The 24,752-nt window shown below is 38.5% G+C and overlaps 1 protein-coding gene across 1 annotated transcript in view; it reads right to left on the reverse strand.

Annotated features, from left to right (window-relative positions):
- The window catches only part of dnah5l (dynein, axonemal, heavy chain 5 like), a 46,980-nt gene that overhangs the window by 900 nt on the left and 21,328 nt on the right, over nucleotides 1-24,752 (reverse strand). Inside the window, exons 44-78 of the mRNA XM_052596257.1 lie at nucleotides 24,443-24,637; nucleotides 20,663-20,797; nucleotides 20,369-20,558; nucleotides 20,015-20,232; nucleotides 19,471-19,782; nucleotides 19,084-19,173; nucleotides 18,637-18,873; nucleotides 18,280-18,447; nucleotides 16,856-17,062; nucleotides 16,207-16,536; nucleotides 15,216-15,422; nucleotides 14,848-15,090; nucleotides 13,644-13,798; nucleotides 12,692-13,356; nucleotides 11,654-11,934; nucleotides 11,330-11,545; nucleotides 10,483-10,650; nucleotides 10,201-10,305; nucleotides 9,201-9,314; nucleotides 8,887-9,063; nucleotides 8,565-8,759; nucleotides 8,274-8,429; nucleotides 7,969-8,151; nucleotides 7,286-7,456; nucleotides 6,811-7,189; nucleotides 6,331-6,602; nucleotides 3,695-3,859; nucleotides 3,244-3,511; nucleotides 2,940-3,061; nucleotides 2,557-2,712; nucleotides 2,276-2,467; nucleotides 1,991-2,179; nucleotides 1,424-1,556; nucleotides 1,082-1,290; nucleotides 785-1,006 (exon numbers count right to left, since the gene is read on the reverse strand). Of these exons, the coding sequence (XP_052452217.1) occupies nucleotides 785-1,006; nucleotides 1,082-1,290; nucleotides 1,424-1,556; nucleotides 1,991-2,179; nucleotides 2,276-2,467; nucleotides 2,557-2,712; nucleotides 2,940-3,061; nucleotides 3,244-3,511; nucleotides 3,695-3,859; nucleotides 6,331-6,602; nucleotides 6,811-7,189; nucleotides 7,286-7,456; nucleotides 7,969-8,151; nucleotides 8,274-8,429; nucleotides 8,565-8,759; nucleotides 8,887-9,063; nucleotides 9,201-9,314; nucleotides 10,201-10,305; nucleotides 10,483-10,650; nucleotides 11,330-11,545; nucleotides 11,654-11,934; nucleotides 12,692-13,356; nucleotides 13,644-13,798; nucleotides 14,848-15,090; nucleotides 15,216-15,422; nucleotides 16,207-16,536; nucleotides 16,856-17,062; nucleotides 18,280-18,447; nucleotides 18,637-18,873; nucleotides 19,084-19,173; nucleotides 19,471-19,782; nucleotides 20,015-20,232; nucleotides 20,369-20,558; nucleotides 20,663-20,797; nucleotides 24,443-24,637 (7,425 nt within the window). The remainder of the gene's footprint in view (nucleotides 1-784; nucleotides 1,007-1,081; nucleotides 1,291-1,423; nucleotides 1,557-1,990; nucleotides 2,180-2,275; nucleotides 2,468-2,556; nucleotides 2,713-2,939; nucleotides 3,062-3,243; nucleotides 3,512-3,694; nucleotides 3,860-6,330; nucleotides 6,603-6,810; nucleotides 7,190-7,285; nucleotides 7,457-7,968; nucleotides 8,152-8,273; nucleotides 8,430-8,564; nucleotides 8,760-8,886; nucleotides 9,064-9,200; nucleotides 9,315-10,200; nucleotides 10,306-10,482; nucleotides 10,651-11,329; nucleotides 11,546-11,653; nucleotides 11,935-12,691; nucleotides 13,357-13,643; nucleotides 13,799-14,847; nucleotides 15,091-15,215; nucleotides 15,423-16,206; nucleotides 16,537-16,855; nucleotides 17,063-18,279; nucleotides 18,448-18,636; nucleotides 18,874-19,083; nucleotides 19,174-19,470; nucleotides 19,783-20,014; nucleotides 20,233-20,368; nucleotides 20,559-20,662; nucleotides 20,798-24,442; nucleotides 24,638-24,752) is intronic.

Raw genomic sequence — 24,752 nt, forward strand, 5'->3', positions numbered from 1 at the left:
AAGAACACCACCCAAAATTCATTTTGGACTGTTATCTTTTTGTAAATGATGTCATTTGCAGTGCTTCACAGTCTGTCTAGATCAACAACAAATGGGAAAAATAGGATGGGAGTTGTGTAAGACAGTATTGGGTCTAAAAAAAAGTTATTTTGAAGTAAATGTTCTTTTTTATTCTTAAGATAGTTCTGTTAAGACAATAATAATAATCATGACAATAATTAGAATTTGAAAAAAATTGTCTCTTAAATTTCTTTTGGTAAATATTTTTTTCAACTTCTTTAAAATTAGGATAACCAATCAAACAGTGTTATTTTTGTATAATTCAGAAATTAATATTTTTATTCATATACATTTTTTTATTTTAGTTTTAGTAATTTTGTATTTCATGACAACTTGTTTTTTTACCCCACAGTTAAAAATGATGTAATTATTATTATTATTTTTTATTTTGTTTAGTTTTAGTTAAGTATAATAACTATTTTCCAACTTTCCCTAATTCCCTAAAGGCAGAGCCTGTCATTTTATTCTTTAAATATTTATTTTTATAAATTTATCTATTTAAATATTTAAGAAAGTATTTGAGAATTTTTCAATATTTGCTCTTAAGATTATTTTTATAAATATCTTTCATAAAGTGTAAGAAATAATTTGTCTTAAGAGGATTTTCATGAATACGGTCCCAGGTCTGTTTGTGATGATTTTGTGTTAACTTCTGAAACAGCCAAACCTATTATCCACAAACTTATGGCCACATATTGTCCTCATTCATCCTTCCCCAGAATACCTTTGGAGATGACTCTGTCAGTTTTGCATTTTTCTTGTCCCATCCAGCACCATCCAGAAAGAGGCCATAGATATAGACGCCGCCCACATCTCCTGGCGGGGGGGCTGTGACATCTTCCTTCATCATGCGAGTGACATCGTTGAGTAGGACGACGGTGTCTAGGGCCCAGCCTTTAGACAGATTCATTCGAGTGGTCTCTTGACGCATTGCAGTTAAGAACCCCTATTATGAAGAACAATATGTTAATAGAGAAACCTCAATCAAATGAAACCCAAGTCGAATGAGAAACTGACCCACCTGTGGATTGAAAAACCCTGTGAGCCAAAACTGATGAGGTCGACCACTGAAAGTCCAGTTGTGGAACTGCTGGTTTCTCTCAAGGAGTTCGGTGAACCAGAAACCCAGAGAAGCAGCTTCCCAAGAGATCTTCTGCCAGGACTTTGGAACACGAGCATCATACATGCTGTCCAGAGCGTCGCGGAGATCCTCTGACATTATTATAGTCCCTTTGGAATTATAAACTCATTGTGTTAAAATACAATGCACCTTTTGTTGATGATATTGTTAATGTTTCTCTTCTTAATTTTAAAACTATGAATGTGTTTTACTGTACTACGAATGAATGTTTCCAGAACTCACCATCAATGGCAAGTCTAAGGTCGGTGAGGGTAGTGCGCACACGACCAATGACACGCTGCATTCTGTCAAGCTCCTGACGAAGGAATATAGTCATGGGCTGGAACGCACCCATTTTTTGTAGGTTGCTCCTTACCTGCATAGAGTCATTTGAAAGTTTACAGTCTACATTTAATTAAGACACTAAAGGCTGGAATACACTACACAACTTTTAATATCTAAATAGATAAAAAAAAGAAATATATATATATATACTGGGCATCATACAGTACATTAAATAACTGAGGATCATACACTACCACTCATGCAGACATGTTTATTGCTAGGAGACATGTGACAAATCTAAAATCAGCTGAAAATATCAAACTTGTTTGATATCCTCCAAATGGATGGAATCACAGTCTGTGTCAATAATGAAATGAAATCTGTCAGTTGAAATCTGACAGTCTGGCAATCAGGGTCAACTTATCCAAACTGTAAATCAGGGCAAAAGGCGCAAAATTTATTCCAACCTTAATATGCTTTAAGCCTTATCCTAATAAAGAAGTGGCCCAATAACTTCATCTTCACCTCATGTGGCACATAGTCAGCAGGAAGTTTTTCTAGCATCTCATTGGCCATCTTCTGGACAGATGACTCCCTGGTCTCGCCCTCCCCACTGCTGCTGTCTTTGGGTTGGATGTTGAGGATGGTGTTCAGGGTTTCATTAGCCATGTTGGTCTGGTAAGTAATGTCAGCATTGGAATGGAGGCCAAATACCTATTGAATGAAATTTAAATCAACAGGTCATAGGTTCTACGTCACCACCCAGTCGCCCCATCAAACCCCACTGAAAATAATAATTAACTGTATCACCTCTGGTGTATCAACCAATGGCAGAGTATCAATATGCGCATGGTAATCCTGCAGCATCTTGGCCTTTGGTATAGTATATCCTTTATAGAAACAGAACTTGTCACCAAACATGTTCTCACTAAACCAGATACGGGCGAAAGTATTGAGCAGGCGTTTGTCCATATCATCCGTGACACGTCCACCATACTGCACCTACAGAACCAATAGTAAAATTACAGAATGTTATTCAAATTTGGTATTTATCCCCAAAAGACTAAAACGATGGCAGGTCTATATTGTACCTCTCCCAGCATGTATCGCAGGCAAATCCAGTTCACTCCTCTCTTGATGTCGATATCATCCAGGTGGTTCTGCACAAACTGGACACTGGAGGTGAAATCAGCCTGGTTGAACTCATAGGGAATGTTCCAGCCAAGTGGACCGAATTTGCGTCTCTCCTTTAGAGGAAACATGACAATGGAGACAATCTCAAGGTCTTAAATGGCTGGGCTAAATTATTCCTTTTTAATAGAATTTGTTGTTAATATAATATGTAATATAATGTTTATGTTATTGAATGTCTTATAAATAATAGTTATTATATTGTTTTAAATTCTTAAAACAGGGAATCTCAATTGGGGGTTAATGAGCTTTTGAAAGTCTAAAAATGTCCCGCTGTCCTGACCTGAACTGTGGTATGGAGGAAAGCCACAGCATAGAAAATAGGCCTCCACTGAGGCATGTTGGAGATCTCCAGCTGTTCCTGGGTCACACTATTGTACGTCCGCTTGAGTCCAGCCTTCACCCCTGCATTGCAGATCATTAACCCCACATTATCAGTCTCTGCATGCTTAGCATTTCATTTCCTGTTTTATTCCTTTATTTTTATGACATGGTGATGTGGAATGTAAAGAACCAGAAAGATATTCTGATAACAATAGTAATAAATCTAGCAAATGAGGAAGTAACAGCAGAATTCACTTCTCTACCTTGCGGAGGCTCATTGGTGAATTTAATTGAAGACTGCAGGAAGTTAATGGGGAACTTGGGGTGCCCCTCTGTGGTCACCCATAACCTGAAATTGTCATGGATGCTCTCTGTTGTGGTAACTGTCTCTAAACCCTCATCCAAGAACTCTAATCCCAGATGGCAGTTCTGCAGCAGTAACCAGCCTCCATCAGACATGCTTTGGGCCAGAAGCCTTCTTGCATGTACTTCCTGTCCCTGTCCCATGGAGATTGGCCTGCAAGGAACACCCTGCAAAACCACAAGAAAACTGTTGAGCGACATCTGGATCTCAAAAGTCATCAAACCTTCACATCAAGCTATATCATATTTTAAATGAAACTAGTGACACTGCAAATTAATATGATGATGGCACCTGTCTGTACAACAGTTGAACATACAAATATTTGACTACAGAATAATAATTATTCATACCTTCGACCTGGCGAGTCTCTCTATGTTCTCTGTGGGATCAGAACCCATAGACAGGAAGCAGACTAGGGGTATCCTCTTATCACTTTCTGAACACATGGCATCCATATCCAGAATCACTCCCTCTGCATACTTCAACCCCATTGATTCGGCAATGTATTTACGTGCCTATCACAGAATAACAAGGAGAAATACAAAAATATAAAAATTCCTCAAAAATTTAAATTTTTAATATATTATCAATTCGTTTTGTGAATATATTTAGCCTTGTGAATAACACACACACACACACACATACACATGGTTAATGGTCAAAGAGAGGTCAGTGACTTCTTGTCACTGCTTTGAATTTGTCTCAGCAGCTGTTAGAGATAAATGCATTCTGTTATTCTATAAATAATGAATATTGTCTGCATGTTAAATTGAATGGTTCTCAATGAAACACAGTATTCAAAGCAGTGTTGTAAAAAACCGAGTCGATCGTGATACCATTCGGTACTGAAATTTTAAAAACATCTATTTCCTGCTAAGATTTGAGCGCTGTTGAGCAGATTGTTAAACAGCACTGATTGGTCACTGTGTTCACCCGCCCAACAGATACGACTGTGATAGGCTTCAATGATCATCGCTCCACGCTCTTCACCGAGCGTTCACACAGAAACACACGAAAGCTTTTGAAAGCTTCATCTATCAGCTGATCTGTCACCGGTAATAGATCCCTAATATATCTGTAAATAGACAAATCTGCTAATAGACGTGACTTTCAAATTTGAGACAGTGTGATTGCGAATCAAAAATCATACTGGATTAAGATTCAGTTTCTTAATCTTGTCCTTACAAGTTAAAGGAGATATTTGGACAATTAATATTTCACCACAGAACAACATGTGAGTGCTGCTGTTAAAATAGTATCTCACATAATCCAGTGAGTGACGGGGGTGAGCAGGTGAACTGGGAAAGCTACAGTATGCGTTTAACCCTTAATTCATTTTAGGAGCAAAGTGGTTGAATCAATTATTGTCATTGTCTCTTTATGTGAAAGTAACAAACATTTAAAGTGCAGAATGTAAAATATCTTTCCCACTGGTGGGCATTTGGCAGGAAATTAAATTTTCATTTTCTCAGTCAGTCTAAGAATGATGATCTGTGCCTAAATAAAGTGATAGCACTCCACTGACCAGTAAATTAATAACGACCATGTACCAGGCCTTTGGTGTCAAATTATAAATGACTATAGCCGCCGCATCCTCAATCCTTCTGCTCTTATTATGGACAATCTACCAACAAAACTAAAGATTTATAATTTTACAGAGCAAAAAAAAAAAAAAAAAAAAAAAAAGATAATATAATATTGTCGTATTTTGTTGTGTTTTCTGTCCCCATGTTCTCCCCGTGACCCAGTTACTCCCTTGTTTGATTATGTTCATTTGGTTTGTCTCGTCAATTACCCTCATTTAGTCTAGTATTTAAGGTGTAGTCTGTCCCGTGATTCCTTTGTCTGGTGTCATCCATGTAATGTGCTAAGTGTGTGCTCCTGCCTGCCCTGTGTTACCCCTGGTTTTAGATTATTAAAGTTGGTTATTCATATTTCTCCTTCATCTCCGTGTTCCTTAACTCCTCACAGTAGTAACCATGACAAGTATGCATCCCTTCAGTCCATTTTCCAAACTGCTTGTCTTATGTAGGGTCACAGAGATATTGGACACAGTAGCATTAAGGGCTTTAGGCAGAGAAACACCCTGGGTGGATGACCAGTCCAACACAGGGCAACATATAACTTGATAAATAACGATTTTCTTTATGCAAAGTATAATTTATTGATTTTTTTGCCATTAAATTTGATATGAAAGTGACCTGGGCAGGTTAGAGATTTTGTGACCCCATTATGGTTAAACATCATAACAGGCAGGTTTGATTATCAATGTTAAGTGACAATCTGGAGCTTAGTGGCTGATCAGCTGTTCAAATTCATTTCACTAAATCTTTTTATAGACCGGAGGCTCTTAAAAGGGAAAAAACATGTTTACTTAGTTGCTTCTAAGAGCTCACAAAAGATTGGATCAGGCACTCTTCTCATTTATCAGGTTTGGAGATCAGGCAAGAAAGTTTGGTGTTTTTTTTTTCTTTCATATTACCAAAATACTATAAGTACAAAATAGAAACCTTTATTTGGTATAATGTAAAGTTCAGAAGGGACCCTTTCATAATAAAAAAAGTACCTGCATTCACTTTTTTTTTTTTTTTACAAAATGTGGGTGAATGGAGGAACTTACCTTTTAGAAAATGCTACTAATTCATCTGCAGTTTTCTTTTGTTATAAAGTTTGCAATATTTGTCTAAAGAAATTTTAAAACCCCAAATTAGCTTGATCTGGTTCTATAACAAACAGAGCAATGCTGAATCAACCTCTGTACAACCTATATATCTGACTCTGCATCAGTGCTATTATTATTACTGCCTAAAACTAAAACTACTCAAATTAGTTAAAATAAAATAAAATTTCACTTAAGTTAAAGTACTAAAATGCTGAACAAAAATACAACTGAGATAAAAATCGGTTAAAATAAGACATATTATAAAATGACAGTGCTCTGCATCTTAAGAAAGCAATTAAACCCAGAAAAAAGATTTTCCTGCACCTGTGCAATGGTGCGGTCAGGACACCAGCTTCGTATCAGAAGCAGTTTGCGGAATGCATCCAGTTGGCTCTCATAACCATCAGGAAGAGGAGACTCCTCGGGAGTGGCTTCATCAAACCAGCTCTTCCAGGCACGATCATTGCGGGCCACCTGGGTTTGGAGAGCAGTGAAGGGAGGCAGGTTGGACAACTGCACTAAGTTTAGCCACGTTGTGTCCAGGATCCAGCGCCTTGGCTTGGGCTCGACAGAGTTTAGGTCCAGAGATGCTCCACCTCAAAAAAAAAAAAAAAATTACTTAAATGGACTGTTTTACAGGGAATTGTGGGGGATATTAAGACATATTGAATGGTTATCAATTGTAGCTCTGTTTGCTCTTGTCTTATTAAACTGAAGCTAAATGCTGTTAAAACGAATTATGATATTGAGATAAACAGCGAACTAAAATTACACAACAATATCTGTAAACAATCTGGATCAAACCTTTGATGAAGGTCTGAAACTCGCTGTGGGAAACGTTTTTGGCCTGTAAGTCTATTTTCAACGTCAGAAGCAGCGTAAAAAGGAACTTGTGATCTTCATAGAGTCCCCGAGCAGTATAGCGGAACACTTCAAATGTGAGGTACTCCATGATGTTGTCTAGTCTTTTAGCTGTAACGGGGGACTTTGGCGACTTTTCCATTGATGTGTCAAAGATGCCCAAAAACTGGCGTAGTGAAGTTTGGTACATCATATTGACCAGGCTCATCTCCACAATCAGGAAGTAGAGGATGCTCCCCCTGGTGGCCACTGGACGGTACTCTTCTCGAGTGTGGTTGATGATAATTTCAGTCTCGGCAGCAACTGCTAGCTTTTGACTTACCTAGGGTAATGGCAGGAGAGTTTAGCTATCAAAACACAGTTGTAAGTCAGTTTATAAAATAGCTTAAAAGTACATGGCTGTAACTGAAGAAAGTACCTCCTGTGCTATAGTCTTGGTGACTCCGAGCACCTCGATAAGAGACTCATCCTCTACTAGAGAGCCCTGAATGCTGGTTAACTTGTACAGAAGATTGCTCTCCAAATCCTGCATCTTCCTCTTGTTGGATGTCACTTCCTCCAAGAGCTTCACACGTTCAGCCTCCATTTCCTTGATTGGAAAATAATTGATCACATCAATATGACATCTAAAAGCTTCATTATTGATTGACTGTTTAATTGGACATTTTTGTTGTTATCTCCGTGTACTGTTCTGAATTCTGACTTCTTTAGAATGCAATATCTAGTGAATTTATTTAGATTTAAAACCTGTAAATCAGACCAGTGTTCTTATAGATACATAAAACTAAAGCTAAAATTAAAACTATTGAAACATTTTTATGAACTGAAACAAAAAAAAGCATTCACACACACATATATACATACACACATACTACATATAGTATACATATACAATATAATTTATTTCAACCAGTTGCTCTCAAGCTAAAAATAAAAGTCTCTAAAAAATTACATAGAAACTGCCTCAAAAATTACAATAAAATGACTAAAAGGTTGAAAAAAATTGAAGTGAAAAATATAAAAATATAAAAATAATTCAAAATGTAAATAAAAACTATAATAATATATTATGATAGTAAAATAACACAGTCTCAGACTCACCTTTTTCTCTATGAGAATGACTCTGCCAAGTAACTGGTCCTCCAAACCCTTCATGGTAACTGTAAAATCCACCACTGCTGTCTTAGCATTGATCTCTGGGCTGTATGCAGGGTTGGCTAGTTTAGTTGTGATGTACAAAGTAAATGTATCCATTACATCCACTTCTTTGTCCCCGACTTTTACCTAACACAAAAGAAAATGTCTTAGCTTGGTCTACTAAAGCCCAGAGAATTTTTCTTGTATCACATTAAGTTTAGAAATGTAAAATAAATTATAGAACTGATTCTTGAAGTCGCATAACTTACTTTAGAAGTTTTTCCAGATTTTATGAAGTTCTTTTCCAGAATGTTATCCAGCACTGGATCAAGCTCTTCCCCGACATCCTCTAAGAGCAAAGGTTTGCCCAGGGACAGACAGTCTTCCAGGTGAGTTCGGAAATATTTGTTGTTAAGAGATGTCACCTGATTGGGAGGAGGTGCTTAATTTAATTTTTATTAATATTTCTTTACTAAATCAAAGTTGCTACACTGATAATAACAGTAATGATAATATAATCAAACTTTAAAATTTGATTAAAACCGGCATCAAATCAATACCTGTAGCTCATTATTATTTTCTCGGTTCTTGATCCAGATCTTGCCCTGGCCCTGAGGATCGATGAGCAGAGGATAACGTGAAGCTTTTGTTACGATGATGCCATTCTGAATGGACAGGTCATCGTTGGGGAGACCCTGCAGGTTCCATTCTCCTATAGTTGCATTGTCCACCAGCATACTGATCAAATTAAGGTTCTGTGCAGGAAATCATGAGAATCATTTTATAAGAGTCATGAACTGTAAAATCAACATCTCATACAAGCTTGAAGAAATTATAAGTTGTTGCTGTTGAAATATTAAATGAAAAAGAATCAGGATGTACCTCGCTGTAAGGAATGCGACAGGTGTCCATCACTTTCTTCCACTGCTGTAGAAGAAGACTGCGATACTCCTGGTTGAAAGGCCCAGCATAGGATAGAAATCCAGTGGCCAGTAAAACATCCCCCACCAAATCTTTGATTTGTCTCGTGAACTGAGCACTGCTCTCTGTCCAGCGAATCTAAGGCAGACGTAAGCACATGCACAGATCACCTTTTGGGATGTTTTCAAGGAGTGTCATTTTCAAGGCTTGCAATCCAACATCTGCAGAGTAACTCTCATTTAATCCAATCCAAATTCTGCAAAGAATTTTCAAACCTTTTCTCCACCAAGTCCATCTATAAGTGCCACGGCATTGGACATTTTCCTCTTGCATGCCTCAGCATCATCCATCAGGTCTTGCTTCTCCTTCATGGCCGCATCATACATTGCCTGTGCAAAAATGGATTTTAAAACTTTGGAAATTCATGTAAGCTTGAATCTTGGTTGAAAACTGCTAACTATATATTTAAAACTCATAAATTAATTCATCTTCAATCAGAGATTTTAAAGCGTTATTCTGCCTGTATCTGCAGAAGAAGTAACATTTGAGATCTAGTAAAGAAAATTTATCACAATTTCTTTTATTTTTTTATAAAATAGACCTAATTCTTGGTTATTGTAATGAGTCAGCTGCCTCCTCCCTGATTATCATTGTTATTCTGTCCTAAATCGATGCCCTTCACCATGATCCCGACAGGAGTGGGTGTCTGAGAGAGGATGGAGCCTCATCCCCGCTGCTGTTGAAAAGCCCAACGCGCCTCTCCTCGAGAGAGCGGTCTCTTCCCCGTGCATGCACACTGGTGTCTTAGTTGGTCCAGGAAGGGTGCGTTGAGGGACTCCCACACCCCCAGAGATGTGAGATGCTGGACCCGCGATCCGGACAAGAAACGCACCCGTTTACACGGCCGTCAGGCCAGGATGCCGGGCCATCCATCCCCTGCAAAGGCCGCGGCCAATGAGTAGGATGCAGCCGCTAGAAGAAGCCGCCACCACTCGCGCTCCCAGACAGAAGAGTGGAGCGCGTGCGGCCGCCGGACTCCGCCCCTTACCTGGACCCTTCCTCCAAGAACACTGCCCGACCCACACGAACACCGCAGCACAACGAGGACACCAGATCCCCTGTTTGTTTTGGACACTTTTCCCCTTTGGCCACTTGCATCCCGTTTTGCTTTATTTTCTGTTAATAAAAGCCTCTCCGAGGCCTGACGCCACGCCCACTGTGTCTGTCGTTTGCTCCTCCCACCACATTATACAGTATGTCATATATATATCACACCTGAGCCTCATCCAGTTCTCTCTGCTTCGAGTCCAGTTGTTCTTGAGCCTTTGTTAGTTCGTCCTGTGCTACAGTCAATCGAGCTTCTTGAAGCTTTAAGTTAGCCTGTGATACACATATAGTATGGAAATAAATTTACTAAGAGGTGTAATATTTTTTTTTAAATAGATTAATAGTTTTACTCAGTAAGCATGCATTAAACTGATCAAAAGTGAGAGTTAAGACACTTAGATGGATTATTTCCTTTAAGCACAAAGGGTAAGTGAGACATCATGACATCACCTTTAGGGGCAGCACTTCCTTATTGATGCCGAAGAATTCCACCATTGCTTCAGTCCAGGAACAGAGGCCTGCTACATTACCACAGGTCCTCTTAGCTGTTTCTAGGTTATAGTCTTCCATCGACAGATATGGAGTGAGCAGCTCAACCATCTCCTCTGTTATAGTGTCCTTTAAAGGATAACAAGAATGTCAAGAAAATGTGATGCTGTTTCATTGTTAAAACAGAATACAACAAAGAATTTCATTGGTAACCATGATGATTTCATTAATGACAAAAAATCAAATCACTCTGACCCAAAGAGACAGGCAAATCCAAAGGTCAAATAAAGTCAGACAGAGACTTAATCTCCTCTTTATTTCTGTCCTAGTGTCGATTCCACTGTGACTGTGCTAACTATCTGTCTTTGACGGCTGCATATTCTGTGTCATACTGGCCTAAGTCTGCTCTAAACTTGGATCATTACTTGGACACTATAATCCTGTTTACGTAGTCTGAACAGATGCATTCTCCAGCAACCATTGACCCACGTCCCAAAGGGCACTCTGTCACTGACACAGTGAATAGCAGAAAGTCTGTATTAATAATGCACAATATAAATATATGGGGGTTTCCACTTAAACAGATATAAAGTGCTCAAATAACAGTCACAAACAATTCATGGAGCTTCATATGGATGGAACTAATAACTTGGAGAGATGAAGAGATACTATTAGTGGTACATGAGTGCAATATGAGAACAGGGTTTTCATAATTAGTGCTCATCCTGAATATTATATAAACCCTGAAAAACTTTTTAAAATGATTTTTATAAAAGTATATTTGATAAGTATCACAGTGTTGTCTGACTTTGTTAAAGTTCAGCAGCATGCCGAGGAATCCAGAGTTGTTCATCAATTTCAGAGCTTCACTCCATGAAGGTTTCACACAGGGTCTCTCGGGGTCCATGGTGACCACATCCACCCGTCGCTGGAACAGCAGCAGCACACAGTCCATGATCCGCATAATCAGATGTGGAGGCTTTCCCAGTTTACGCACCGTTGCGATATCTGCGGGTTTTATGGTCTAGAAATCACACATGGTATAAAGATTTAAGCTTTAAGCCAACATGAAATACAAAACATTTGTCTAAATTGTGTTTCAGAGGTGATTTAGCATCATCCAGACATCTACCTTTAGCGCACCCTCAGCTGCCTCTAATGCTGGTTTAGCCGCCTCAAGTTTGGACTCGGCCACCTTCTTGTCCCCCTCTATCTCATCCACAATCGCCTGGGCCTTATCTTTCACCTTCTGGACCTGAGCCTTCACCTTCTCCGCAGCTTGTGCCTTGGCTGTGACCTCCAGCAAAACTTCTTCTGCTTTCTTGTTTGCCACCTCCAACACCTTCTCCTTATCTCTCAGCTCAGCACGAAGCTCATTAACAGACTGTTCAGCCTCCATGAGACGCTCAAGACCTGCAGTGAGATGAAGGAGTTTAGAGTGTCATTTTCAAACATGTGACCTTGTCATTAGTAAAATGCGTTTCCCATTCCAAGACTACAAGCTAATGCTGAAGATACCAAGCTGAGAGCATTTCCACCCTTTTGTGTGTGTGTGTGTGTGTGTGTGTGTGTTTATATATATATTTCTGAATGTATTTTTGAGGCAATAAAATACATTTTCAATCTTACAGTAGCCTACATTTAGGCTAAATACAAATGTAGTGGCCTACTAGAGATATTTTTTTTTTAATCATCAGAATTAAAATGATTAAATGTTTAATATTTTTATAATTGCAACAATGCTTTTTGTAGCACTTTAACTTATGATCCTTGCTGAAGTTTATTCAAATGTGTTATATGTTCACAAGTGTACTAGAAGTTTTTCTTCAAATGTGGCATATGTAAATGCATTTTCTTGGACTGAAATATATAGAGAGCAAAACTTATTTTTTAAATGCTTTTAAAAATATATATTTATACATTTAAAACATATTTTAGCAAAATACATATTTAGGCTATTTTTTATATATATAGTCAAGTCGCGGCCTAGTGGTTAGAGAGTTTGACTTCTAGGGATGTGGGTGCGAGTCTCAAGGCCGGCAAAACCACGACTTAGGTGCTTATTAGGTTCTTAGTATATACTATATATTATATTTTTTTTTGGCTGTATGGGAAAGTACAACAACAAATCAAAAATTCTGATGTAACTGCAACAGATGTAATTGCAAACCTGTGTTCATTCGCTCTGCAAGCATCCCCACATGATCAATTTTTTCTGAGTAAATCATCTGGTATCCTTTAATAAACATCAAGTAGGATTTGGGTGTCACGTAGGTCTGACGCCTGAAGCGCTGGAAATACTCGGTGCAGATCTCTGCCACCATGTCTTGGAATGTTCCCATAGTTTCTACCACACTCTTCTTCACCTCGTCTGAACAGCGCAGTGAATAGTTGGAGAGGAAATGGTGAGCCACAGCTACTAAAGCATCCCGTGGCCAACGCTGGAACCAGTCCACAGTGCAGCCCGAGATGAGGCCGGGGAACTTCAGGGCACGGGAACGCAGTTTCTCACCCACCGGAGAGAAGCAAAGAGCAACATGAAGGTTACTGCGCACCCTGGACAGGAAGTAGTTGTAGAGGTTGTCGATGGTGGGTGGGCAGCGTGGGAGATCCTTCTTCATAATGGGAATAAGACTTTGGGTGATCTCATCTACCTCGTCTCGAGCAAAAAGGTTTGAGACCTCTCCCGATGCCAGAACGTTGTTCATGTACTCCAAAAAAGCTTCATCCTTGATGTCATTGTCCGTGAAGATGAAGGTCACGCCCTTCCCTTCCAAACCTGCGATTCGATACAGGGCTTTCAGGTCCTCAATTAGATTACTCACATTGTATGTTCTGTAAAGGAATAAATTATGTTAAATATTTTTATCAGTTGATACAACATTCACTAAACTCAATTTAAATCACTAATAGAAAGTATCAGTACTGTGTCCCAATACACTATTAGACCTTTCCCACTTTTTTTGTCATCATTCTAAACCCTGCTTTTAACTCTGGGAAGAGGAATGTAAAACAATTAAACAAATTATCCGAGCATTTAGTTTACACAGGGTGTGATAGTCCCTTATGACAACAATGAGAAGTAAAACCATCCAATTTAAAATCAATTAAAATCTGCTCACCGTGTCAGTGTAATCTGAAAGCTCTGGTATCCAGCAATGAAGGATGAAAGTCGGGTGAGGCTCTGTTTCCCAGAACCCCCGACTCCAACCAGGAGTGCATTACCACGAGCCGTCCGGATTATCCGAGAGATTTTCATCAAATGGATCATGGCATCCTGTGAGAGTGTACAAAATTCAATGTGAGATCAAATAAATAAATGAACTCATTCATTCAGGAAATGAATAAGCATATTCCTAATAAGTATTTTAAATCAACCGTAGCATTAATTCTGGCAGGTCATGTTAGTCAAGCTCGCATCAGCCGACTCTAAGCTGATCCCCATCTACCTATAGGAATACGACACCTAACTAAGCATTCATATATAAGGTCCCTCAATATTAGGGGGAGCAAGAAAATATCGATACATGTAACGCAATATTTTGTTTGGCGATACTGTACCAATTCTCAAAAACAGAAAATTGATAGTTAAAAAATAAATAAATATATAAATTCGTACTGCACAAAAAGTGTTTCAATAATGCTGAATGTTACAGGGACTGATTATTGCAAATGCAGATCCCAGTGTATTCTGGTTAAACAATTTTTATTTATTTTATTATTATTTGTAATTTTTTTTTACCAAGGTTTGCATTTGGCGGTGTGTTCCTAATGACAGCTTTCCAAAAAATATATTCTATTCTTAAAATAAGAAATATCCATGCTTACAGTATCGCAATACATCGCAACATACCGTATCGCAACCCCTGTATCGTGATTCATATTGTATTGCCAGATTCTTGATGATACACAGCCCTACTCAGTATCATCAGCAATTTTCATGTTGATAAATAGCTTATTACCCTCCTCCATCCCCAGCTCCTCCTCTTGTCAGTCAGGATGCAGCCTTCTGATTCTCCTTTGAATCACACTAATTCTAAAATTTGTAAATAAAATAATTGAACTTTAACTATATCTGCAATACATTTATGCTGGCTCTGTTCTGTTTACCCTGGGGGGGTTATCGCTACTCTCCCTGCTAGCATGGATGTGCAGGGAGTTCTTGCCCAGAACAGAACTGTATGCTGATTGGCAGTCATCTTTGACGACAGTGGTCCTGACAGAAAAGTATGTCGCAGGAACTCAATAGCTGCGGCATGTCAAGAGTACTCCCCACTCTACATAACATTTTCCATTTTTCAGCAATATCATATATGTTCCACTAACCTCAAAGAAGACCAGATCCATGGCTGCTCCTCTAACAGTTTCATTATACTGTTGCTGAAACATGGACAGGCGCTCTGATAGGGCCTTGAAGGAGGGAATGGGCTCATAAATCTTTGGGGTTTCTGCCTCAGCATCTTCAGGTTCATCTCCCGTCATTTCTGGAGCATCTCGCAGGAAGTCCACAAAATAAGCTTCCGTTGCCCCCTGCTCCGCAATGCCAGGACCATGATCCTGTACTGTGATCTTTAGAACAGTAGAGAAATCAGAAGATATTTATCTACATGTGAAGAAATACATATTGTAAAATGTAAATATATGATTCTTTTCTTAAATTTGTCTTGAAGCCTGTAAGGATTTAGTTGACACACCCTTTCCAAAATCGTGTCGAAGGTCACTCTGTCCTTCTGATCAATGAAACGGTCAGCGATGACCCGTGTGCACTCATGGCGGAAAAGAGATGTCAGCAGTTGAGGCGTCTTACATACTTCTGATCCCACGGTGAGAATCCCCTGCCATATCCTGCTCAGATCACGCAGGTTAAAAATGTAGTGGAACTTTGCAGGAGAAGGCAGCATCTGAAAACAATATTAACTTAATATCATTATTTTATTAATATACATTATTTCAAATTTGGAGTTGGTAAGAGTTGGTTTATGTTTTTGAAAGAATTCTCTTCTGATCACCGAGGCTGCATTTATTTGATCAAAGATGCGGTAAACACAGTAATACTGGGAAATATAATTACACTGAAATAATAATTTTTTATAAATATATTTTAAAATGTAATTTACTCCTGTGATAGCAAAGCTGAATTTTCAGTGCAGTCTTCAGTGTCACATGACCCTTCAGAAATCATTGTAATATTAGCAAAATGTATTATTATCAATGTTGAAAACAGTTGTGCTGTTTAATATATTTATTATTTATTGAATTCTTTGATGAATAGAAAGTTCAAAAGAGCAGCATTTGTTTAAAACAGAAAAGTTGATTCAATGTAAGAGTCTTTACTGTCACTTTGGATCAATTTGTTAATTCCTTGCTGATTAAATGTTTATTTCTTGAAAAAAGTATATATATATATATATATATATATATATATATATATATATATATATATATATATATATATATATAAATATACTGCATGAGCTGAACATTATTAATGCAGCTCAGTTTACTTTAAAGCATACTGACCAAAAGAGGGCACCATTTTCTAATAATTTGGACCACTGTGTGCTATGACTCATTGCATGCATGTTTTAAAAGAATCAAATTTGGAAGAGAGATAGATAGATTTCCACCCTTACATTCCATGTTCAATAAGCAATACCTCTTTTGATCATATTATGATGGCAGTACCTTAGCTTTGACCGCTTGCCACACTCTCCTGGTGGTGGGGACCAGGGTGGCAGCTAGAGAGCACACCTCTTCCGTGAAGCCTCTTTCTGAGCAAAAATAACCACTGGCCAAGGTTTGGAATATCTTATCTATGGAGGAGTTGGATGGTAGAGTGCAGTTAAACACACAGAACTGGCGTTTGAGTCGTTGGGGGATGTCATTGCGGCCACCACCAGGGTGGATCATAGCAGCCACCAGATACAAGTCGACTACACTGATGAATTCCCCAGATCGTTCCAGGCTGTAGAAACCTCTCTGCACCATCAGCTGGCGAACAATTTCGTTAGTGATCTGAGTGGTAAACAAAAAAACAAGAGGCTCAGTCAGAGCAGAAACAGGATGCTATTGAGTGCTGTCGCCAAGTGGCGTGCACAGGGGGGCTGTAGTGCCCTTTCAGTCCAGAGTATATACCCCCGGAACGCGATTTATACCGAGGGGGTACATTTATTAATAATGCCTTGTTATTTGACAAACCCCACAAAATTAAAATCCAAAACTACAGTCCATGTCTGTTGAGGTCACATATTAAATACTTTGTGTGCTCAGAGAAATTAACCAAAGGGATAGATTTTTGTAAAATTAAGAAACAAAGTAGCATGTGACTGCTCACCTGATCACCCCACTCATTGATAACTGGCATGTTGATGTCGTCAACAAAGACAGTCATCTTCCTCCCGCCTGGAGGTCCATAGGTGGTGCCCATGCGTTTGTCTATGTAACTCTCAATAGTCTGCTGGAACATGCCAGGCAGAGTGGCAGAGGAGAAGTTTAGGCTTTTGCTCAAATGTGTTTCCGGGTCATACTTGCTCATGTAGCCCTGTGGTTTGGATTACAAAGTTTTGTCAGAATTAATTTCAGTGTGATGATTTTACCAGGGGCTGGTTGCACTGGACGTACACCTGGTTGTAAGGCCAGGCTGGACATAAAATGTGCTTTAAGACATGCGTAGAATTTATCCACCTTTGCACCATCTCGGCCTCTTATGCCTAGTCAGAGGTAGGTGTAAAGTGGAAAGTCATGATTTTCTTGGACATTATTCCTTTTTAGGATTCACGTCTGTGAGTTAATTCTTATTGCAGACGTGAACTGTGAACGTGAACATGTTTATGGGCTTGTCTTTTTGGGCAGGAAAGCGATATCAATCAAGAAGCTCGGTGTAGCCTACCACACTGCCGACAGTATTGAATACAAAATATATTTCTGTACAGCATTATGCAGTAAAACAGTACATATGAACTGGGATTATTAAAAGAAACTGAACCATTCGACATCTTGCTTGAAAGGACAGTGTAAATGCTTGGAAATGCTTAATTCCATTCATTATTTGAAATCTGCCATCCAATAATCGCAATAAGTTTTGTGCTTTATTACTTTTAATCAGAAATAAATGGTCAGGTTTCAAATTTCGCTTTTAAATATTTTCACAAAATAGAAAATATAAACGTGTTTTTTTTTTTTTTTTTGCCACATAGAAACCAGTAAAACACAAGACATTCACTGTAGGCTACATAAACTTGATAGTCAGCTATAAAAAAAAATAACTCAAGAGAGAAGCATTTTATTTACATGTATTATATTTTACTTAACATTGATTAAATCTGTCATGGGAATGTGCAGGGAGACTTCAGATTTAAAAACATCGTCTCAGATAGATCTATAACTATGGAAGAATGTGTCGGCAACTCTGGCTGCCTTGAAATTGTTTTATCGAAGAATTGTACAGGTTAAAGTAGCAACGGGCTTCTTCACACATCCTGCACATGCGCTACTGACAAAAATAGGAGGCACGCGGATGTCTGCGCAGAACCTCCGCGCACACTACCCAATGATTTTTACGTCATGCATACCATATCGGTCCCTAGCGGACTTGCGCACTAGGAAAGTATAACACAGGCTTCAATATGACCTTGAATCGACATCAGTTCAATTTCAAGATTTCAAATATGTATTATAAACTACAAAGCCAGAAAAAATATTTAAAATAAAATATTATTCTGCTGATAACAGCATTGATTAAATGAAACAGACATGTACCTTGATCATGACAGTCTTGGCTGTTCCCTGTTCACCAATGAGCAGGACAGCTTTGCCTTGCTTCATAATGGTTTGCATCAGGAAGTCCGTCCGTATATTGTCAACATTGGGTACGAGAATGGAGGCATAGTCAGGAACTGAGTCCTTGGGATAGTGATACTCTGGCACCTAATGACATCGCAATTAAAAGGTACGTTTAAAAATGGCAACTTACAAATGCACTGAATAAAAAGATAAATACGAAAGCTGTCACAAAGAAAACTATGAAAAATTGTTGCATGAGGAATGTTATAATAAAAGATCACAAGTGGCTTTTAAACTATACATAATATTGTACTTAACAAATAATGGTCTTACCCTTGTAGACCAGAGATTCCACTCTCCAGTTGCACTGACCATAAACTCAAAGATGGTCTGTTCCCCCTGTGTGCTAGGCAAGTCCAACTTGGCATTGTGCTGTTTAAGGAATACCTCCATCTTGGCTCGATCATCCAATTCCAGCAAAGCACCAACAGACCACATCACAGCAAATATGAAGAGACGTTTGATGTGAGCCGCTGTTAGGTGTTTCTCTTCAACGGCTGGCAACAGGCCCTACGTTGAACAAATCAGAACTATTTTATATTCGAGCATCTTTAGAGTAGCCACCATTTGTAAAGATTATAGCTCAAGAGCACTCTATTTTTCTTTTACTGATTTAGTGTGTCTTAAATTCTAACTGATAGTGTATATTAATTAATTAAGCTGCTTAAGCTTTCTTTTCATGAAAAATGGAAATGATTGTGACAGTGCATCACAGTTTACCTGTAATAAATCAATTGTTTGCTTGATGTACATGCACTCAAGCAGCTGCATTTTGGGGGAAACGGCAGTGCAGACAAAAGTCATCAAATCCTGTGGAAAACAGTCAATATTCAGTAAGAGCTTTTCAAAACAAAATCCTCTCTTACCTTTCCCTAGGCAATGTCAAAAAAAAATCAATAGAGCTTTTCATATTCATAAACCACTTCATAGCTTAAATGGTTTACAAGCATCATATTGATCCATTTTTATATTGATATTTTACCCAATTTATATCACTAGATACCGTACCTCTCAAAATGTAACTAAATATTCTTGTTATAACAGTGTACTCCAATAATTTATGAATCAGAGAGCATGTGAAATACTGCACACATGTCTAGTTGTCACCTGATAGACAGAGTTGAAGGAGGCCAGTAGCACTTCAGCCTGTGTTGCTGGGATCTTTTGCAGCCATGCCTGCAATATTGGTGGCCATTCCAGAACAGAGGAGCTCATGAAGACCATTCCATTGCGGGACACAGTGGCAGGAGATGCATTGTCAATGTTGTGTGGCTCAAATACCACCTTGCAGTTGGGAGCCATTGGTATTCGGTCTCCATTTGCCAGGGTCAGGGTTTTGTTGTCGTCCAAGACGGAGTTGAGATTTTCAATCCAGATAGCATCGACTGGACCATCAAGAACAATCCATATGTGTTCTCCCTGTGAAATGTTTTACCATTAAGTAATTTAATTGGAATTTTACGTACGTACAAGTGAAAAGTCATGAGCAGCAGGTCATTTACTGACAGTTATTAACTGCAATCAAGAAGTATAATATGCTGGTAAAAAAAAAGAATAAGTCGCTTTGGATATTGCCAATAGAGTCAAAGTTAAAGGTTACATAAGCATGTCATTAATTTACCTAAGTTGCTTGTTAATTCAACTCTTTCACCTTTTTGGACTTTAAAGTTTTCCTCCACAGTGTAGAGAAGACACCATCTGTCCAGTCATTTGTGGCCACATCCAATGTGCCAAACATCTGGGAGGCAGTAATAGCTTTGGGATTCATCCTCATTTCTTTGTGTGGATTTCCACATTCTGTCATTGCTTTCATTAGAGTGTGGATACATGTGGTCTTTCCTGTCCCACTGGGACCAAGAGTCATCATACCTACACACAGAGAACAAATATATGGAATGAGGACAGGATTGTCCACTTCACCAAATCTATGCATGCCTATAGCCATGGACATATGACAGAATCCATTTTTATAACTTTAATAGAAGTGAAATGGATAATGTCTAACCATGTCTCACTCTCTGTGTCTCATATAGCTGCACAAGTTTAAGAATCCAAGGTGGGTGCGCAATCAATCCAGCTTCTTCAGCTTGTTTGGTGATAGAAGCTTCCAGGTCAGGATAACCGGCTTTATCCAACTGAATGCCCGGAAACAAGTCGTTTATCAGACTCATGAACAGGGGCTCATCTTCATCTACCTGTATGGAGGGAGAGGCAGGAATACAGTCAGCTGCTGAAAATATCTGTGACATACTAAAATATTTATCCTATTACTGCAAAGTGTTATTTCAGTCATAGTCACCAGTTTGGAGAGGTTCATGTCACGCAGAACTCTCATGACCACAGTCTTTTCTGGCTCAGTTGGGTTGGATCTCTTCACAGCACCCAGAGTTCTCAAAACAGACAAGATGTTTCTCAAGCCAAAGTCATAATGGACCTGTTGAGTGATAAAAAACCTAATAAAATCAGCAAGGTATCATGCCCATCAACAAAGAAAACTTATATCAGCTTCAAATATATATTATTATTATTATTTTTACATTAACACTGTAATTTTCTTGTTTATTACTGTGAAGCTGCTTTGAAACAATCTGTATTGTTTAAATAAATGTGTGTGTGTATATATAGACGGTTTCAACGGGATCAACATAAACAAACGTTAATGCGCGTGAGCGCTTTTGTGGACCTAACTTAACTTCCGGTAGCAGGGCTCCAGACTAACTTTTTTCACTAGGAGCACAGTGGCCCCCAACTGAAAATTTTAGGGGCACAACCAGAAAATTTAGGGGCGCACACCGTAAATCAACATGCTAACCAAATCTACTAATTTCCACTGTATTACTAATAAATACTTTAATAATAGATGCAGAAATTACAATGTGCTGTTTCAAATTCAGTGTCACATTTTATTCTGCACTTTTGAAGATGCAACAACAAGGTAAACTGACAGCACCATCGCTGTCAAGACAGTACAAATAGTAAACAAAATTCCATACACTCAGAATAAAAAATGTGCATAGTAAAAAAGTTTGTGTGCATGCTGTATCGTTGTTGTATGTTTCGTTAAGTTTTAAGCCATTCTTCCTTTGAAGGTCGAGCTGGCTTTTGTATTTGGTGAAAGGTAGTTCTAATGCTTATAGTACCTCAGTATCTGAATTCTTACAGCCAGTCTTCTCGAAAATGGTGAGTGTGGATCAGGGCCGGCCCTGACCAATTTGCTGCCCTAGGCATGATTTTACCTGGCGCCCCATGTGTATGTATGTATGTACATGTATATATATATATATATATACACACACATACACACACTACAGCAGAACTGTTTCCAACACTCATAATAAATCATCATATTAGAATGATTTCTAAAGGATCATGTGATAGACTGGATGTCACATGTGACACTGAAGAATGGAGTAATGATGCTGAAAATTCAGCTTTGCATCACAGAAATAAATGATAATTTAAAGTATAATAAATTGAAAACAAATTATTTTAAATTGTAATAATATATCACAATATTACATTTTTTTCTGTATTTTTGATCAAATAAATGCAGGCTTGATGAGCAGAAGAAACTTCTTTCAAAAACTTAAAAAAATAGTAATGTTTCAAAACTTTTGGCCTGTACTGTATCCCCCCCAAAACTGCACAACTGTAGAGTAAAACATTATTTAAAAAAAAGTGATAATAAAAAATGCGTCTTAAAACTGACAAGATTGTACAAAATCACAGTCTGGGGACTCAGAACTCAGAACAACTGCTAACATTAAGTTTAAGGTAAAAATAACTGCCATGAAATTATAGTATCTTACTCCTATTCAATAAATTGTTCTTTCACTACATCTCTTTACCTCTGTCTTTATCCTCTTCTCTTCTTTTTGGCAGTGTATCTATCGCAGACTATGATCATTTATAATGTGTCATGTAAATTCGGCCTTGCGTCACAATCAGGAAACTTTCACCGTGTCTAGAACAGGCGCGAGCCGCCAGGCCCGTTTCTACGAGCTGTGTGTTAACAAAACCAGTGCTGTCTACATTGGATGTGGCATCGGGCACGCTACACAACAAATTACCAACAACTAATCGTGCGCGCGCTCTGTTTCTGACGCACTTCAAGCACTCGATGGGTGGGGGAAGATTGAAGAGCCAGACTTTTTTTTTTTTTTTTTTTGCTTTATTTGGAAGTGTTTCGAATTGTTGGTTTTTAAATAGTATCCTATTATAAAAAAATATAGGTAAAAAAAAAAAAAAAAAAGTTCACTCATTCTGGCGCCCCTATGGATGAGTGGCGCCCTTAGCATTTGCCTATGCCGCGGGCCGGCCCTGGTGCGGACTTTTTTTCGCCACACCAACCTCTGACTCTGAATCATCATCTGACGGTGACACTAGGCTCTGGCACTGGTACACTAGCCGCAGGTCGGAAGAACGAATCAATAGTTCGCTTGCTCATAGCTCAGACGCACGCACATATCAGGTTGTGATGATATTTGTCTCTGTTTCCTTCCCACAGATGTTTACGCGCGCTCAATTATCTCTAGGCCCCTCCCCCTCCACAGATTTTAGCCACTTGCAGTGGCCATTCCCTATTCTTCTCACACGCATTTGCCGCCTCACAGACAGGCATCACTCAATGAGACGCGAGTGTGTGCTCGCGTCTCATTAGTATGTGTGCAAGTGTGTGTGCAAGTGTGTGTGCGTGCGTGCGTGTGTGTGCAAGTCTACTGGTCGCACATGTGCGACTGGATGTAAAATTCAGTCGCACACTCTCAAAATTTGGTCGCAAAATGCGACCATTTGGTCGCAGTCTGGAGCCCTGGGTAGACTCCAAATAGAATCAATAACAACAGCCAAGTCCCTCTAGAGTAGATATTTTTTGATAACAAACTAAATGTGTTTTCTGTGTGGATCAGGCGGACTTAATGAAAATGCTAATTCATTATTTGCCAGCAGGAGATTTTTTAAAGCATAGACATAAAGCGTGAGAAATAGAGGTTTCCCCAGTAACAGCTGTAAACAAAGCAGAGCTGGTACGCTCACACGCTGTTTTATCAGGCATATAACATGCAAGTCCTATTTCAGAAATACAGCGATATAAAAACACCCGTGCCTTGTTTTGATATTTAAACATAAATGTAAGGAATTATTATTATTAAACGTGCAGTACGTTACGTAACGTTACGTTACTCATGTTTATTTAACGAAGCCTTTTTGAAAATCGATCAGTTTTAAAATTGTGGCGAGTCTCCAAAAATAAATAAATGTATGGGAAACACATCCCGCAGCACAACCACCTGAGCCCAACTTCAGTCTCCTCATCACCTTGCCTTTAACTGCGTTTGTAGAAGGCACCGCAGCCAGACCGATATACACAACACAGACCGGAAGTTAACTTAGGTCCAGGCGCGTGCGCCCGATGAAACCATCTATATATATATATATATATATATATATATATATATATATATATATATATATATATATATATATATATATATATATACATTTGACGAGACTGAAATGAGAGGGCTTTGGCTGCTAGTTTCTGTGTTAAAAGGAATACTTCACCTAAAAATGAAAATTATGTCAATAATTACTTGTAATACCTTTATTCATCTTTGCACCACAAATTAAGATATTTCTGATGAAATCTGAAAACTTTCTGTCCCTCCATAGAATGCAATGTATCTGAAATTATCCCAGACCCAGAAACGTAGTAAGGACATCGTTCAAATTTGCCCATGTGACATCAGTGATTCAACAGTAATTTTTACGAAGCTGCGAGAATACTTTTTGTGTGCTTTTGTGTGATTATTTTTATTACAATAAATAATTAATCTAATGTTCTTTTTTAAAATTAGTTAATGAATCCTTTGGATAACTTTACAAAAAAAAATATGAGTACAACTTCTAATATAGTATTTCAACCTTTATTCATTTTCAACCAATGTGGTTGAAGTTTTTCCAGTATAAAATAATAAAGAGGCAAAGAAAATTATTTTACTACGACATGAGGGTGAGTAATTAGTGAACGAATTTTCATTTTTTGGGGTAAACTATCCCTTCAATTATGTATTGTGAGTACCTGTTTAGAAAGCTGTTCCTCACACAGTTTGTACAGCGTGTAAAACTTGCGGCTGAGGACTTGATTTTCACGAAAACCTGCGCTGGCAAGTTTCACTCTCATGATGATGGCTCGGTCAGGAACCATCATGGACACTGTGCGGAACTGAATTTTCAAGTTCTCAGGTAGCTCCTGTCGACCAGCATAACCTGGGTTCTGTGATGAAAAATAACCATTTAATGGAGGGAGAAATAGTGAAGAAAGAGTAAGACTGAAAAACATGTCAATTTCACATATAGCCTCTTCAATGACTGCAGTATAGTTCCATTAC

Source organism: Carassius gibelio, chromosome B24 (genome assembly GCF_023724105.1).
Source record: "Carassius gibelio isolate Cgi1373 ecotype wild population from Czech Republic chromosome B24, carGib1.2-hapl.c, whole genome shotgun sequence".
Classification (NCBI taxonomy): Eukaryota; Metazoa; Chordata; class Actinopteri; order Cypriniformes; family Cyprinidae; genus Carassius; species Carassius gibelio.